General features: G+C 44.3%; 1 protein-coding gene across 1 annotated transcript in view; it reads right to left on the reverse strand.

The window, feature by feature from the left end:
• LOC138453376 (collagen alpha-1(IX) chain-like) overlaps positions 1-19071 on the reverse strand; it is a 254517-nt gene that overhangs the window by 70752 nt on the left and 164694 nt on the right. Inside the window, exons 19-23 of the mRNA XM_069606150.1 lie at positions 10118-10189; positions 9840-9875; positions 9120-9164; positions 996-1028; positions 761-907 (exon numbers count right to left, since the gene is read on the reverse strand). Coding sequence (XP_069462251.1) covers positions 761-907; positions 996-1028; positions 9120-9164; positions 9840-9875; positions 10118-10189 — 333 coding nt within the window. The remainder of the gene's footprint in view (positions 1-760; positions 908-995; positions 1029-9119; positions 9165-9839; positions 9876-10117; positions 10190-19071) is intronic.

A 19071-nucleotide genomic window follows, 5' to 3' on the forward strand; every position in this document is an offset into this window, starting at 1 on the left:
AAGTAGCCAACGGACATGGCTGCAGGTGGCGGCCAATGGCCCACGGTCCCAAAGGTTATGTGGCCACTGGATCTGGCCACAGGCGAGGCTCAGTGGATTCTTCATCTGGCTTAGCAGGCCATGGGACATGACCAGTTCCGAGGCATGTTCTTGGCCCTAGCTGACATAACCATTGCTCATGGACCCATAATAGAATATGTGGCTACTGCGTCCAGCCATAGACCAAGCCCAGAGATTACTTAGTGTGGTTTAGTGGTGTTTGGGACATGGCCAATGGCCAATGGTCAAGTCTCGGGCAAAGTGGCTCATGGACCCACTGTGAAATATCAGTGAAAATACTTTGTAGCACAAGAAAACAAAACCCCCAAAATTCATCATTTATGGTGGATCCATAAATCGATGCTGCACTGCTCATGACCCATGACATCTCAGAAGATACCACAAATGATGCCACCATAACGTCCCTTTGACAACGCTTTTTTCACTGTTTTTTAATAGGGGTTTATAACAGCAGTTGATTGCCCCTTTCACATATTATACCTATAGTTAATATTATTTTGTATAGTATAACACTGGAAAAGTAATACAGCCAATTATTATGAAAATTGATCTTTCAGTGATGTGTCTTTCAAAAGGCCCAACGTTACTAAGGTCAAGAAGGATGATAGCTTTCATCCTACAATCCTTAAATTACAGCACCTGTGATAAGGCAATGTATTATGACATATAAATGACAGATAAATGAAAAGAAAAATCTCACCGGAGGTCCAAGCGATCCAACGTTCCCCGGGATACCGTCATCACCAGGAACACCTTGCTCTCCAGGTGGGCCCCGACGTCCTGTCTCGCCCCCTAAACCTCTTTTACCCATCTGTCCTTCAGGCCCCTGCTGTCCTCTGTCGCCACCCTAAAAAGGAATAGCCAATGTTGTAAGAAAGTGACATCTCATTCTCAGAGGTTACACCAGTGAGGGTGCACTACTAGGTTCTACTTACAGTTCCCTTGGGTCCTTTGGTTCCCTTCTCACCCTGTCAATCAAGCAGAAGATGTATTTCAGTTTTCCTTCAGGTAAAGTGCCTATCGTTATGTTGTTCCACTTAACTTTTTTCACGTGTAAGCTTAAACAATAGTGTAAGCTTAAACAATAAGGTACACTTTGAGGTATGGTCAATCTCTTTGGAAGATAGCAACCCCTTAGCCCAGTGGTATTCACACATTTTTATACCGAGCCCTCCCTGAGTAAAATATTCTTCCCCTTTGGCCCCACAAGCTACAAATGCTTATATTTTCTATTAAAACTAGCCACTGTAACCCCTTTTTAAAGAGCTTGGCACCTACTCACCTCCACACATCCTTCGGGCTCCGCTAGAGGGGTCAGCCCCACAGTTTAAAGACCACTGCCTTAACCACCTACACAGAGCACGTGCAAAAGGCAAGCAAACCAGACAAGACAAGGAAACATGTCAGGCAGTAACCTTGGAGAAATAAAGGTAAGAGACCAAGAACAAAGTGTCCCCCATTCCGCTAATGCTTGCTATGGCAGGGTATAAAGCCCATTCGTAAACAATACCATGATTGCATACTCATCCCTGCAGTTGTTTTGTCAACCCATCAGAAGAGAGTGTTTTTAGCTCAGTCCCACTAGGCAGAATGGACCATGAAACATGATGACAGCTATCTTTGAGATGTACAGATGAGCTGGGGCAGAGGAGGGCATTGCTGCTTTTGTAGGCTTTAGTCACAATATGAGGTTTGGCCGAGTTACTCTACCATGTATGGAAATGTGGTCTACAGCAGTTTTACGCTTTTCACTCTTGCATTCATCCATTCATTTATACTCATGTACAGTGCAAAAGCCTGTGCCATCAAATCTGTTTTGGAAAGATGAGCACAGCACTCATTCCCGTGGTAGTGTTTACAGCAGCAGTCACTGAAAACCCACAAATCAAGTAGACATCAGGGCCTCAAGCGACATGGTAATTTCGTGGTTTAAGATTTGTCATTTTCCTTTCAAGATCTAAGGCAGAATTGGTGCTTCTTCTGGATAACGTTCTCTGTCGGCCAGCGTAGAGGCTCTGCTCGACCACCCAGTTCAGCCATTCGCATATGTTCACACACTACATACACCCATTATAAAGGAACTGGGAAACTATGGAGTACAGTGAGCAAAAATGTCTTACTTTAGTGTCGGGATACAGTGAAATGAAAGAGCAAAATCTAAACTGCATGTGGAAAGGTACAGATGTCTCCTGCCATGAGTATGGGAGTGGGTGGAGTTCAGACAAGAGCATGGGCCCCTGTCTCCTATTGCTTGTGTGATCCTCAAAGGATCCCAAGAATGCAGCCAGAATAAAACATGGTGGGAAAGAAAGAGCAGAATACGGAAAGATATTTACTGCATAAATGCTGCCAGGTCCACATCAAGGGAAAAGGGAAAGATAAAACACTAGGATACATGTAAAAATGGGGAGTCACCTAAGGTTTTTAGGAGAAAAGGGGCCATCATTGAGCAGTGGATAGGAATGCAGTGGGAAGGTGCCCTTACGTGTGTAAGCATGGAAGTAATAGTAAAGTGGATAGCACACACATGTACTAGTTGTAGCCTAGGGAAAGGTTTGTACAAAAACATGGGATAGAAAAGGAACGAAATAAAACAGAGTAGGTAGATGAAAGAATCTTATGCCTTTTTTTCCATATTCATTGCCCAATCCAATCTGTTATTTATCCCACACCTTTCATCGTTTTGCCAAACTCATTCTTTCTGCGGCAAGGGCTGCAAATGCAAGAATAAAACCTGCTGTTACAGAAAAAATACAGTTTAGATGCAGCGCTCCTGCTAGCTCCCTGTCACCCTTTCATCTCACCTCCCACCTGCAGCACTAGAGCATGATGTAAGTTGGGTCTGGAGAGCTTGACTCCAACAAGGATAGAATTACGAACATTAGACTGGCGTAGAGGCAGACAGGGAATTTATGAAAGGTCTCTGAAGCATGATGAAATGAGCTGGCCACTTCAATCTGAATAGTACACGCCCAGCAAGGCCTCAGCAGCAGCTCAACTTCGAGGGCATAATGTTCTTCCTTCTCTCACACTTCACACAGCAAAACTATCAAAAGGTTGGAGTCTAAACTAGCCTGCGAAGAGAAGACTCACAAGCAGTCCTTCTCCTGCCACACCCGACCATGTGGATCTCAATCCCAGTAGAGGCTCGAAATGCCCCCACCATCCTCCGGGTCTACAAAACACTAAAAACCTGTCTCTTTCAATAATACCTGCCAGATGAATAACAATCCCTCTCTGCATCCACCAACAGTACTGCGTAACTGTATAAAATGACAAGCTCAATTCTGGCACAATCCTGTTGTAAAGCACTCCGCTGCTCTTGAGCTAGGCTCGCACTTTAAGCAATAAAAATAAATAAATATCAGGAAGGCAAATTGGGACAGAGATCAGGAAATTAGAAATATTGATTCAAATTGAAAGATCACATGGAAAGAACAACAGTACTGGTGGCCGTTGCTGTGTTCAGAATGAGAGATGGTTCTCTATTTTCCCAGGGAGTGTGTTTCTACAAAATCAACTATCTGTTATGAATGGAAAAATAGCATCTCCCATGGGAGATACATGATATGATATGATATGGCATTTATAACGTGCCTATACACAAGTGTTTCAAGGTGCAACGAGGCAAGGGAGGGGGAACAGCGACAGCGATCCTACTAGGCCAGGTGTCATTCAGATCATGCAAGTGCATGGGGAGGGGCAAGGGGTAAAGTGCAAGGGAGGGGCAGGGGATAGTGCAGTACATGGGATAATAGAATAAATAACAGTAAGTAAAAGTACGGCATGGCTAAACACGAGCATACCACATGGATAGTGAGGGATTTATTTCTGCACATATTTCCATCACTCAGCATGTGTTATTGTTAGCCGATCTGTATGCAATGTTTAAGAAACTGAATGTCACAAGTGCCCCAACTGCCTGTTGACAGCCAATCCTCCTCAGAAGATAAAACCCTTCCTCCTGCCGAGGGCTTCAGAACCACAGTCCATGCCCTGGTAATCGATGGGCAAAACACCCTCCGAACCAGTTTTGCAGCCCCACTTATGGACACCCAACACATCACAGCCTGACTTACTACAGGAAAGAAAACATTCAACCACATTTCTCCCATCCCAAGGGAGCTGAACTGGCTGGCTATCTAAAGGACAACTACCGCTCACGAACCTACCATCCTAGCTGCAGAACTATGTAGCTGAGCTATTGCTAGGCTCTAGATGAAACTGGCATTGAAGGAAAAAAAAACAGGAAAAAGGTCTTCTCTTGCGAAGCCACTGCCTACTGGAACACCACCTTGGTGGGAATCTGGACAGCACCAATGTTGTTGCATGTCAGGAAGGAAATCAAGAGCATACCCTTCTGTCAATGTCTTATTGCAGTCCCACATCACATCCCACCCCTATGGCTGGAACATTCCATGTCACATACTGTAACCCGCTGCTCCTTTACCATATAGGTTATGTTATGTTATTATGTTAATATAAACTTATAAAGTGCAAACCTACGCCAATAGAGGCATCATGGCGCTAGGAACCAACCAAAGAGGAGAGCAGCAGGAGAGACCAAAAAGAGAAATGAGAACACCAGTGGCTTAAGCAATCTTAAGCAGATGGTTCTTAGTCGAGCGAAGGGAGCATGGCAGTTTATTTCAGAGGATAGCCGCTGCCACTGAAAAAGCTTGTCCCCCCATCGACGAGCGTTTGAACATGGGAACCTGAATCAGGTGAGCATGCTCTGACCTTAGTGCTTGAGTAGGCTTCTAAGGATGATGCTTTTCCTGAAGGAACTCTGCACAAACTCCATATAAAACCTGGCAGACAATGCAGAGCACCTTAAACTCAATAAAGCATACCACTGGCAACCGGTTCAGGTGGCGAAAGACTAGAGAGATGGAATCACGCAGAGGGGTGCCAGTGGCAGCCCTTGCTGCAGAATTCTGCAGCACCTGAAGCCTATTGAGAAGGTAGAGGGGCTGGGCTAAATACAAAGAATTACAATAATTTAGTAGCCCAAGGATGGAAGATGTTACCACCGGAGCACAAAAGTGCATGGGTAGAAAAGGGGGAACCTACCACAAGATTTTAAGTTTGAAACATCGATTATTGCAAATCAAACTTACCTGAGCTTCTGCCTAGAGAGACACAGCGATTTTACAGGCCAGGTCCTTCACCGCGCAACTGGGGTTGGAAGCAGACCAAGAGAAGTGGGCCAGAGGGCCTCAGTCAGGAAAGAAGTAGAAGAAGGAGATCCAACCACCAGAACTTCTGTTTTGTCAGCATTCAGCTTCAGCCAGTTATGGGTCATTCAGCTACCCACGGACTCCAGGCAACCGCGCAAATGAATAGCTGCGTCTGCCGCTGCCAGATCAAGACGCATAACGATTTGAGTTTTATCGGTGTATGAATAACAGAACCGGTGGGACTGGATGAGCCTCGCCAAGGGCTGAATGTAGATATTAAACAGTATAGAGGAAAGAGCGGAACCCTGGGGGACCACACATGTGATGGGAGTAGGATCAGATTGTAATGGATGAAGAGAAAGTGACTATGAACGATTGCCCAGAAAGGATCCAAGCCAGACCAGGACAGAGCCAGACATCCCAGCACTAGCCGCTCGAAGAAGCAGGGTGGGGTGGTCAATGGCATCAAAGACCACAGGGAGATCTAAAAGGATCAATGCACCCACCCGTCCCTAGTCGGACAACCGAGAAAAATCAGTGAATAGCAGAAATAACAGCAGATGAACAAGATAATTTGACCGCATCAGTAACAGTAGGACCAATGGCAACAACAACGTTTATTATCGTAGAGAGAGGTTTATCATCCAAAGTTGAGTCAGACCTCATTTTCTTTGTCGCATTAATAATATCCACGGAGACAACAATGGAAAAACTGCCAATGAGGGCCTCAGATCTTCAATTGGAGGAAGGTTAGTCTCAGCCAGCAGTATATGACACCATAGAGGAGGTAATCTCCTGGTGAATAGTCAAACCTTTGTCCAACAAATAGTTAGAGAGTGAATCACATAAGGCTTGTTAGGGGGAAATAGTGAGATGCTTGGTAGTGAAGGAGGACAGTGACCTCATATTCTGAAACAGCTCTTTGGGCTGATTCAGTGCAGCTTCTACGGGATTTGTAAAATGGAGGCGTTTAGCCTCAGAAATCGCTTTGTGGTAGGTTACAAGCACACTGCGAAATAAAACGCTCAAACCAGAACACGATCCATCCCTCCACTTCCAGTCTAGTTGCCTACAGTGTAGCTTGAGCTCAGCTAGATGTGGAGTGTACCAGGACTCGGCTGGGTGAGAGCAGGGGTGGGAAGGCCACAGAGGAGCTAGTTTATTAGCCGTAGATGTAAAAATTCAAGACAAACTTTCAAGATCCATATAAACTGAAGACAAACAAGCTTGACCAATCTGGGCTGAGATGTCAGTTGAGTTAGTCAATGGCCACTTACACCAAGGAAGATCTTGGGTAGGCCTGGTGACACAATTCACAATAGTATTAATACTAAAAGGCACCAAAAAGTGGTCAGTCCACAAAACAGGAAAACCAGAGCACACAGTAACCAGTGTTGCTGTTGAGAAAATAAGGTCAAGCGTTTTACCAAAGTTGTGGGTAGGCTGTAGAACCAGCTGAGGGAAGGCTAAGTCCTACATAGCTGTTATAAAGCCAGTAGCAGAAAGATTGGAGGGATCATTAGGATGCAAATTAAAATCTCCAATGATAAGAATATTTGAAAAGCACAATTTAAGATTTGCCGCTAACTCAGTAAAGGCCAAAGGAAAGGAGGAATCAAAAGTGGGAAGACAATAAACTAAAAGGACATGAAAAGTTAGAGGCTGAAAGAGCTTGCCTCCATTTAGGGAGAATGTGCAAAAGGCACAGTTATAGAGTGAAGTGAGGATAAATAAACAAGTGCTGAGCCGCCTCCAGGCCTCAATGAACCTCTGTGCTGACAGAGGATTTTATAATTAGCAGGCACAGCTTGAGCAATATCCGGGCCTGATGATTCAGTAAACCAAGTTTCATTCAGGAAGAACAAATCAGACTGATGCTCATACAAAGTATCATAACACTCCATCCTATGGGCTGCCAAAGAATGCACATTGGCCAAAAGACAGTTGAGCTGCTTTGAGCCAGCAATAGGAACTCCCCCAAAATGTACTGATCCCATTATAATATTTTTAGGGAAGCTAGTGTTGCTGGGTGCTAGAGTATGCAAATCAGTCCTGGAGTAGCACTTACCCAGCGTCTTACTTAAAGTCGTAGCAGAAGTCCAAGGCCCATCCGAGGCATGGACGGGCACAGACGAGCTCACCGTTTGCACACCTTTGGTGCGTATTCAGTGTGCCCGCGGCACCCGTCTGCTGCGCTGACGTGACTGCCGGCACATAAGTGCTAGCAGAGTGATCATGTGATTGCGGCAGACGTGGCCATAGAAAACAGACTGCTGGTAAGCAGGCAGTCAAAAAACGGCTCCAAAAGAGCTAAAATGCACACTATCAAAAAGAAATATAAATCCTAGGGAAGTTTTGGGTAAGTAACAGAACCCAATAAAAACACAAGTAATATTATTCCACAAATTAGTTAAGGGCCACACAGAAGAGCTGCAGCTGCCTCCTCTGGTGATACCCTCAATGAAATGTACAAAAAAAGAAATGTTTCATTTGTAATTTTTTCTTTAGGTTTGTAGCAAAAGTGGTGGTGCCTTGTATTGGCCTATGTTTGTTACAAAGAAAAATCTACTACTGGAGAACTCAGGAACCAAACATTCCTCCGGGTAACCAGACAGACGTTGGTTCTGCTTTAGCAAACGTGGAAAAGAGAAACGAAACCACTTGCTACTGAACCTACTTCAAGGAATCGCTGAATACATCTCTGAATGTAATATTGCTACAGCTGTAGTGATCATATGTGGCTATTTGCCCAGCCAACTTAAACACAAAAAGAACCACCTCAAGGAGCGCGTACTACATTAGCCAATAACCCACCTAAAATGTGAACTCCAGTTGTACTAAGGAATAAGAACGTGGCACCCCTAAATTATGACACATATCAATAGTGTGTAGAAAAGCAGTTATTGTCAACAATTATAAATGAATGACAACAAATCAATTGAAACATTTGTCCAGCCCACGCCAGGCTCCATTTTGCTGTGCTCTTTAGTCTCCAAACAATGGAAGATGACTATTGGTGATTGATGGTGGGAACCTGTGTGTTCCGTGCCTCTGGAAAATGGCTGGTCTACAGAGGTAGATCCAATAGGAATCTGCAAACACCAGCACATATGACCCTGCAAGCTGCCATTGGTCTCACGAATGCATGTAAAGACAGAGCTTCTTGGCCACTATGATTCGTTGCCTGTTCACATGTTTCATGAATGTAGTAGCATGCAGAAGGGAAGCAATGTGTTGTACTGAAGAACAGCATATGTTGTGTTTTATTTGATTTAAACTCTTGTAGGGCACTGCCCCTACCCAGAGTGTCTTTGAGCACCTTGCACAGTTCAAAGGTTACAATGTTATCAGGACATGGCAGGAAGGTTAGGATAGTCAGGGGTGGCCTGGTTAGGATAGTCAGGGGTGACCTGACAATGTTATCAGGACATGGCAGGAAGGTTAGGATAGTCAGGGGTGGCCTGGTTAGGATAGTCAGGGGTGGCCTGACAATGTTATCAGGACATGGCAGGAAGGTTAGGATAGTCAGGGGTGGCCTGGTTAGGATAGTCAGGGGTGGCCTGACAATGTTATCAGGACATGGCAGGAAGGTTAGGATAGTCAGGGGTGGCCTGGCTAGATTAGGTGTGGGGAAAGGGGCGTGCCATGGCTGAACCACACTGCACGCAGCGGGTGCACCCAATTTAAACACCAACCTACTTGAATAATAAAAGTGACACGTGCTAAATAATAACAGGCAGCAATCACTGTGCATGTGTGTGTATAGACATATTTCAAACTCCTTGCAACTTTATTGATTTAACATTATTTAATGGCTTGCTACCATTGTTAAGTTTACAGGGCTTCAGTAAATATCTTCAGTTCTGAAACAATACCTACCTTAGCGCCTTCTTTTCCCTTAATGCCAGTGATGCCAAGAGATCCCTAAAGATAAAAAAAATATATCTTTAAGCAGTCCGTATTAGAAGCATCTATCACTTTCTTCTGGTTATCCGCTGATTAATTACTAAGTAGTGATACTGCTATTGTTTGATAATGATCATATTTAGGATTCGCTTACGCATTTCAAAAATAAATAATGTTTCCATCAAAGTCATTATGTATCTACAAGTCAAGTTAAGACAATGAGGTCAGGATAAGGGAAACTCAGGCTGGACGGTGTAGGATCTTTACAGATCAGCACGCTGCAGCGGGTTGGCGCAGTTCAGGGCCATTCTTATTAGTTATGGATACATCACGCAGAGAGGGGAGAACAAGAGCTACAGATTTGGAAGGGGCATCATGCTACATACTCAGCTGCCGAATGCATATGCAGAATGTGTGCATGCCCTGCTCTGACTGTGGGCGCTTTCCGGTTGGCTGCAGGTATTGATAGGATTGGGTATGGAAACAGGCAGGGGACAAAAGATCACAGTGTCTGTCCACTGTCCTGCAAAGCTATTGCTCTAATGGGGATCAGTCTCCTTAAAGACGCACTGTCCTATGGCACAATCACTGCATCTGCTCTCATTTCCTTATCCCCCCATGCTCCGAAACCTGGAAGTCCTTTCTAACAGCATGAAACATTTTTGATGAAATGTTGCCATGTGATACTGATACCTTTAATCCGAGTCGTCCTTGTGGACCAACATGACCCTATAAAAGACAAAAGAAGAGATTTGCTGGTTATTTATTTTTTCCTTATGTTCCTTTGACAAATGTAATGATGTTTGCCAAGGAGACCCTAGCCAATTGAGCACTTGGTTTTCTTTGTTTGCGGTCAGTATTTTTATGATCGATCACCAAATAATTTTCAAAAATGCTAGAGAGCATCTGAGCAGTTTTTTTTAAATGAGAACCTCACAAACATGCAAAAAGCCAAAAAAGAAGCTACTCACAGCCGCTCCAGGTGGCCCGATGAAGCCAGGTCTACCAGGTCCTCCAGCCACGCCTTTTTGTCCTTGAGCTCCCTGCACAGAAGGCACAAAGTCATTACAAATAAGACTCAGATGATATTGGTGCATGATATAAGATTAGTTTAAATATTTCAGGTTTAAATGTCTGCAAGGATCACATTCTAGATACTTGAAGAGGAAGATTTCTCCCTGATTAGCATCCAAGAAACGTCACTCTTCTAATCAACCTATACTGAGGATCCCCCCTCTGAAGTGATCAACTTGTGGCGTCAGGTCATTTTCCAACTCTAGCTTGAGTTTAGACCCCACATCTGACAGTAGTGTCACACCCTTTTGAGTTCAAATGTGTAGTACCTCCCTAGGTGTATTATACCCATTATGTGTTTGTTTATTTTCGTTTTAGTGTTTAGATGCGGTTAGTTTTGAAGTGTTGCACTCAAATTAAATTATAATGGAGTTTTTCTGCATTACTGTGGTTAATGAAATGATTACAATTTAAGCATTGATTTCAGCACAGTTGTGGTCGTTCTATGAGAGATTCAATTGATTTGATAGGTTAGGTTATTTATAACACGCTTAATACCCAGAGGTTTCTAAGCGCAGACCCGGGATCGAACCTGTGTTGCTCCGTGTCGTCTTGCTTCCAAGGCAAGCATGTTGCCCCTGAGCTATCCTCCCGAGATGGTGAGGAGAAAGGAAGCAGAGCAGAGCTGGCCATGGAGCTACTTGAAGACCTGCTTCGCACAGAGCAGTTGGCTGTGGACTACACCTATGAGGATTCACCTTCAGATCTGGGCACAGGCTTGGTGATGGTGTGGCAGCACACTTTTGAGGAATCAAAGGAGTGGCTTCTACCGGGATCAGACAGAGTGAGATGTAGAGTAAAGGCTGGCATCAACTCAGTGACCGTCTGATGCGGCTGTGAGAGGGCAGGATGCCAAAGATGTCAGCAACAACCAAAAGACCAAAGCAAGGGTGGTGCACACATGCATGTATTTCTTACAACCACGGGAAACAAACGTGCTACTTGTGTTGTGCCGCAGCCACCACAGATGAAAGGAGAAGGTGGTGGCACACCAAGGGAAACACCTATGAGTCGCTCCAGACAGGGACGTCATTTGGGGTCGCATGGCTACCCCTGTGGTCTCGCTTGCTACCCGATAAAAAAAAGAAAAAAACACTTTTTTTCCTTTTTTAAAAAAAAATGTAGACTGCTGGTCTGTGGCCAGCATCACATGGCTCTTTGTTTGTGGAGTGGCTTGATTTCTTTCCGGGCTCTTAAAAAAACAGGGGGTTCTAAAAAGTGTAACGCTTGAGCAGTGACCCTAAATAAGAAAGAATAGGAATAACAAATAATTTGTTTTTCTGGAATTCTATACAATCATTGCTAGACTCATTCATTAAAGGTTTATTTCAGGCACACTTCAGGGGTAAGTCACTGATTTAGTCTATTCTTAAACACCTCAACTAAGCCTTTCATCCTTCTGAGGTCGATAAATGAGTACCAGTACAGGTTGGTGATATTCTATGCATATTTGTTCTATATAAAGCGCTTGAGCGTAAGTGCTATATAACACACATCATTATCATTTGGCCTATAGACGTCAACTTGCATTCACAGTCATTTGGTAATATGGGCCTATACCCACTGATATTAACAATACATATGGTGATGCATTCTTCTGAAGAAATGTATATCACATTATAGTGATATCGTAACCATATTTTTCATAGTGTACTGAAGAACAATGCTATGTGATGCCACTTCCTGTTTTGTCAAGGTTTGAAAGGTCGTGTTTCATCGCTTCCCGTGATGTCACTTCGGGGTGGGGCCAAATGACATCACTTCCTGTGATGTCATCAGCAGCCAAGAGTTGTGTGATGTCACTTCCGCTACCCCTGGCATTTTGGTAAATGACGTCCCTGGAACCAGAGCCACTGATCTGGAGAGTATATTTTCGCCAACTGCTTCTTTTCGGAAAGTGAGAGGTAGACTGAGCCAGTGCTCTTATGCGAATTCTAAATAGTCAAGTGGATAGAAACTTCCTGGCTACCCCTGCCAGCTGTAATTCAAGGCTGCATCTACAGTTTGCCTTGTTCCATAGTCCATGCGCACCGGCTGCTACTGCTTGCTTGTCAGCATCTGCTACTCTTTTAATTATCTTCATTGATAAACCGTCTATCACAAACTTACTAGATTTTCCTTACCATGTGAGATCAACACACAAGGCATCACATTTAATAGCCCAAGAGGTACGAAACAGAATATAAAATTTTCTGAAGGTTGCCTCTCTTTAACGCCTCATCTAATATCGAATGTGCCTATTTTGATTGGGACTAGCCTACTGCTCCCTAATATTGAATGTGCCTATATTGATTGGGACTAGCCTACTGCTCCCTAATATTGAATTTTCCTATATTGATTGGGACCAACCTGTGGTCCCCATTACTGAATGTGCCCATATTGACTCCTATTGCGTATATGGCAGCCCTTTATAGATTCACACTTATCCTTGCTACGATACATCCTCTACCCAATATCGACTTCTTATCCCACTTCCCAACCAAAGACATCCTACTACTAACATCTCAGCCACCCCTCACACTCACCATGACCATTGCCTATGAAGGACTGAATCAGGCACTCCTGCCTAGCCAGCCACTCAGCCCATTAGAATGGATTTGCCGATTTGCTGCACCGCCCACACCTTGGAACCCGTGCCCAGTGAACGTTAGAAACCGGAGACTTGGTTCCCGGTTCCAAACCCCCAGGACTACCACCACTAAACACCCCCTTCACTCTCCCCCCAACCAACCACAAGTCAGCCCTATGCACATCTTGGACAGTACCCTAAAAACCCCTACAAGCAGAGTTGAACACCCTCTGATCAGAGGTGCCCTCATCAATGCTTGGTCGATGGTTGCCCACGCGCTTGACATTGCAGACCTTTTCTCCGCTAATAAACTTCATTTTCTGGCTATCACTGAAACCTGGCTGCATCAGGCAGCATGCCCTGCTCTCTCCCTCGCCATACCTGAGGGCTAATCTATATTAAGGAACGAGAGGGATTCAGGTAAAGGAGGATGATTAGCCTTTATTGCCAAAACATCCCTTGTCTTTAGAGCGACCGCTTCGTCCAGGTTCCGATCTGCTGAACTTCTGTCAATAAAGTTCCAACTCTCACCAACACAAACCGTCCTCATGCACCTCATTTATAGGCCACCAGGCCTCATCTTCTCATTTGAGGAAGAGATATCTGACCTCCTGACTAATAATACCAAAACAGGATCACAAATCTCGCAACTAGTGTTTCAACACAGAATCAGAGCCCCAACACATAACAAAGGTAGAACCTTGATTGGTTTGCGGACCACAACTGCTGCACCTCCATCCTCACTAATGAACCTACTGCTTGGTCAGACCACCACATCATCACCTTCTCCATCCAAGGGAAGGTGCAGCCGAGCACCTTACCAGTGACCATCTCACAAACCCTCGCCAGGAATAACCGCAATATCACTATGCAAAGCCTCCACCTTCTAATCCACAATATCCTCGCCCCGACAAATTACGCCAGCCTAGTGTGGATAAACTTGCAGATCGCTATAACAAAACACTTGATTCAGCAGTTGACATTATTGCTCCCATCAAACTTACTAAAGCCAAACCGGCAGCCCACCTGAACAAATGGTTCACTCCTGAGCTTAAAATCCTTACCAAACGAGCGATGGAAGCCACATGGAGAAAAACACCTAACCCGGCCAACAAAGCACTACTCACGGTATCAGCCTCCTCCTACAAAACCTCCATCCTCAGAGCTAAAAAAGAGACCTATGACAACAGAATTGACAATGCCGAATCTAGAACAAAAGAGCTCTTCATTATCCTTAGGGAACTCGAGTCCCCCTCCACACCTACAGAAACGTGCAGGAAAGACGCAGACTGGTGTGAGAGAATACAAAAAGCTCTAGCAGACACATTTTCATGCTACAATCCAAAATCGAACAGAAAAAGACGAGCCTTGCCAAAAAAACAAACTCTTCTCCAAGATCCACCCCTAAAACTCCCACCTGCCCTCCCTTCTCCTTTACCCCTATCACAACCAAAGAAGTGGAAAGCATCATCATAGGCCTCAAGCCCTCCAGATGCCAAGGGGACTCCTGCCCAGCCTCCATCATTCAGTAAGGCGCCAACAAACTGGCCCGTTCATAACTGCACTAACAGCCTCTTTCAAAACGAGCTCTGTTCCTAGTAGCCTCAAGGAGGCGTGGGTCATGCCCCTCCTAAAAAACAACCTTGACCCTAACAACCCCACTAATTACAGGCCAATCACACCTGTCCCCTACATCCTAAAGATCTTAGACAGAGTGGCCTACTTGCAAATCCAGAAGCACCTGGAAGAGAATAACCTTCTAGGACTCAGACAATCAGGCTTTAGGCCAAGGCATGGAACTGAGACTGCACTTCCGGACCTAAAAATCCAGATGGATGAGGCGAAGGACAAGGGCAAGCTAGCCATTCTTCTGCTGCTTGACTTCTCAGCAGCTTTCGACCTAGTTGACCACCAGATCCTCACAGAACATCTGACGGCTTCAGCTGCATTCTCCAGCCAGGCGACCGCCTGGGTCCAATCCTTCCTCACCAACGGAACCACCCGGGTCTTTGCGCCGGGGGCTTCAGCCCAACCTATCCCTATCCTTTGCGGCGTCCCTCAAGGCTTGTGCGTCTCGCCAACCCTATACAATATCTTCACTAAGCTATTGTTTGACCATCTAGATAACCTGGGTGTCACACACACAAATTATGCTGACAATATCCAGGTTATCATTACCTTATCAAGGCGATATGAAGAGGATTCCACACGGATTAACAAACTCTACCTGGAGATCCAAGCCTGGATGGCAGAACATGGCTTATGCCTTAACGGCGAGAAAACTGAGCTCCTTCTCGTCTGCTCCCAACCACGGCTAAACAAGCTGGACCCCCGTTATGCTTCTAGCAACATAGATTGTAACCTAATCACAGTAGCTAAAGAAATCAAAACCCTAGGGGTTTATTTGGATTCTACTCTCTCGCTCAAAAAACAAGTAAACCGCACAGCTCCTCCATGGCATATACAAATAAGCTTATCAATGCCTGCAAAGCCTTCCTCTCGGCATCCAGCTGCATTACCCTAGCCAGAGCGCTTGTGCTATCAAAAATGGATTACTGCAATACGCTTTTCCTTGGCACCTCAGAACACAACTTGAACAAATTGCAGGTGCTGCAGAATAATGCCCTTAGAACCGCTCTGAGTATCCCACGGCACTCTCACATCTCCAGCTTCAGACAAACTGCCCACTAGCTACCGGTTCGAGAAAAAATTACCCTTAGATCACTCGTCGTCATCCACAAATGCCTCTCTAATGACGCCCCTAAGTACCTGGCAGACAAATTTAACAAACACATATCAGCCAGACCAACTATAACGTTGTATTCTCACTGTCTAGCCATCCCCAAATTCTCCCTAAAAAAATCTGGCGGCTCCAGGTTTCCCGGTCCTAGCTGCCAAACAATGGAATATTGTACCTGTGAACCTTAGAGCTGAACCTTCTTTCTGGATCTTCAGAGCAAAAACTGGCTTGCCAACAAGAATTCTCCCGCTGTCTGACACACCAACCTTTGTCCTCACTATTGTATTTCTGCTGATGCCTGACCTTGACCACTATGTAACCCGGTCACTTGCACTTGTTGTTATTATCTTGTATGCCTTTATTATGTTGTAACCTACTCTGGCGCCCAGCTACCTCAGGGTTCGGTGCAGTATAAATAAAGAAACAAACAAACAAACAATAAATAAGGGGTCACAAGAGGCCAGTGGTAAGTAGCACCCCCATTTAGAGTCAAAGGTCCCACATACGATTCCTGATCTGGCAGAATCATCAGAACAACCTGTATGCAAAGAGAAGTCAAAGGGCCAGCAAACACAAGTGCTCAATATTGGAAGGTGGTCAAGAATTAAAATCCGGTCTAATAAGAAGGAATGCAGAGAACAACTTGTCAATGTACGTACTTTTCATAAAGACAATGTATGCTTGCAGGAGAAGAAGTGAAAGGGAGAGTTCTAACACAAATAGAATGAGAGAAAATGTAGGGCGCCCTATAATTACTTGCAAAGTTACGAATAAATGGCACTGTCCAGCCTTGATCAGGTCAGGCAGTAATGGAATTAAGTAGCAGGAAATCCAACCAACACTGTGGGCCTCATTCCAAGTGCGGCGGTAAGGGGTTAAAGGCACTGGTAAGGATGCCGGTGCCGTTAACCCCCTATCGCCGCATTCCAAGGTACCTTAGCAGGTCTCGCTAAGGGACCAAGGAGCTAATAACGGGCCCGCTATTTGCGGGCCCGTTATTAGCTCCTTTCCCATTCCCATTGAGCCCTATGGGGGCTCGGATGGGAATGGGGAATGGTTTTCGGAATGGGGATTTACCGGATCTGCAAAGGTTGGAATGTCCCGTTAAGTCCCCATTCCGACACCACAGACCCAGACACCGGTTTGGAGGCAGCTATTAGCACCATGGCTATCTCCAAACTCATAATGACCCCCTGAGATTCCAAAGTCAACTCATGATCAAAGCCCAATAAGAACAACAGTGGGGTTGACAAAGTGTCATTCTGGTTCAATGGGGGATCAGAGCTAGGACTGTACATTGGACGATGTGGCAGGAAGCAGGTAGTATGAATGTCGACCATCAAATGAGTAGACAACAGAACAGAATTATCTCTGAAATGCAGAGGATGGTTCGACTAGCAGTGCCAAAGCCAAATAATTGTGTTAAGTTCATGGAAGCGCTATCCCCATTACCTCACAAGTAAAGTAACCTGGACTCTAGAAATAGGCGTAGGGTGCATTGAGAATAGGTGACCCGTCAGTCCTGGAGATGTTCGGCCACAGCATCAGAGATTCAAAAAGCCTTGGGGTGATCTGAGCAGGCCTTATACTTTATACATGAATTGGGTGGCCTAAATTTGCTCCATAGATTTGATCCGTATAAAAAGAACAGGCTTGCCACAAAGTAAAGAGTGCAGGACCGGCATTGTGTAAGCCACACCAGGGAATATACGCATGCATTTTTTATTGCCCAGAAGTTTCACATTCTGGGGAAAGTGCTAATGGTCAGTCTGCAAAATGTCCAAAACAGATATTGCTGTATCCTGGTTTGCCACCATGATGGGTTGGTAAAGAGAGTAGCCTCTCCATAGTACTTTAGATTGTTTGGGAATATGATTGCCTTGGCTCTAAAGTTGCTTACCACTAACTGGAAAGGATCAGCAATTTTGCATACACAATATAATACCATGTTTTCTGTAAAATGGGATGGATGGAAAGTTTTGAATGAATCATAGCCACTGCCATTGATCTTGGCAACTAGCCAAACCATTCTTTTCAGCTTTCTACGACATACAGAAGGGTCACAAATATATATGAATAATGCTAAAACCCACCAGAAAAGGGGCATTGCACCACAAACTCTCAGGTTACATCCCTTCTGCACTGAGACCGCATAACACTCTGGACATGGTTTGGCCTCCGTCATGGTGTTGTTTGGGGTTTTGTGCAGAGGGGATGCGCTTCATCAGTGCTATTTCACTGTAGATGGTGCCAGTACAGAACACTTTGTACGCAATTTTATTTTTACTGAATTTACCAATAATACACGCATCATAGTTACCATTGCTACTCACAGTTAACCAGACCCAAAACAAATATTCCTTATATTATGTCACATACCTACACTGCATCTCCACAATATCATAGATGTTATTAACAGCCTTTTTTAATTGAAAACAAAAAACTTCGGTATTGGTGCGCTCAGTGAGTATTTTCACCAAATAATGGAGATCCACTACCTAACTATCATCAAACAATAGTTATTAATATTGGGATGGTTTGCAGCTTATACCTGCTTCATCTACCCTATGCCCTTGTGACAGAGTAGAACAATCTGTAACAGATAATAACCCAGTTTATAAAGATGCTTTTTTGGAGAGAAGTTGCACCATACAACTCTTGATTTTTATTTTTTATTTGGGTACTGAATTATATACACATACCTGGCAGCTGCTAATTGCTGGGGTATGTGGCTGGTGTTCTTTGAGTCTTTATAGAACACATTCATTTAAATGTCACAAAATTGACACACATATTTTCAATTTGGTTCTTCAAATGATCTTGTGACAATGCAGATTTAATTGGTTTTGTTTTGTTCTTTCTCCACCTTTTGTTATTTTCCTTTCTCCTTGTGTTGTATGACCACATAGGTGGATTATGTGTGACCAATCCATGCACTTAAGTGTGCTAGTCATGTACTTTAGGTTCTGTACAAATGTTTGAGAAGATTAATGTTTTGCCTAGACAAAACCTGAAATCGGTGAAACATTTGCACGTGCACTGGTATGTGACTGCTGGCACAAGGGCATAAGGTAGATGAAGCAGCTATGATCTGCAAACCATTCCCATATTAAACACTATTTTTGAATGATATTTAGGTAGTGGATCTCCATTTTCTGGTGAAAATACTTATTGAGCGCACCAAGACCAGAGGTTTTTGTTTTGTATTACTTGAGGCTGTTATGTTACAGCCTCAACGGAACAGATGCTGCCAGACTTCCAAGTCTACCAAATATCAATAGAACATATTGTTTTTTTAAAGAATTTTGTGAAATTCAGATTAGGTGTGCGCTGTGTTTCCCATAACACTGTGTATAATTCTGATTTGTGTAATTGAATATGGTGAATTGTTTGCTATTATATTTGCTCCCACTTTGTCATCCGTGTTCATGATCCAAAATAGCATTTAGTTTCCCTTTTCCCACAATGCCTTAAAGTCATGCATTTATCTGGATCATTGCAATTGTCCTTGTTCATGCTGCAGAAATGTTGTAGTAAACGTT

This window comes from Ambystoma mexicanum, chromosome 4p, assembly GCF_040938575.1.
Source record: "Ambystoma mexicanum isolate Mex_15411 chromosome 4p, UKY_AmexF1_1, whole genome shotgun sequence".
In the NCBI taxonomy this organism is placed as follows: Eukaryota; Metazoa; Chordata; class Amphibia; order Caudata; family Ambystomatidae; genus Ambystoma; species Ambystoma mexicanum.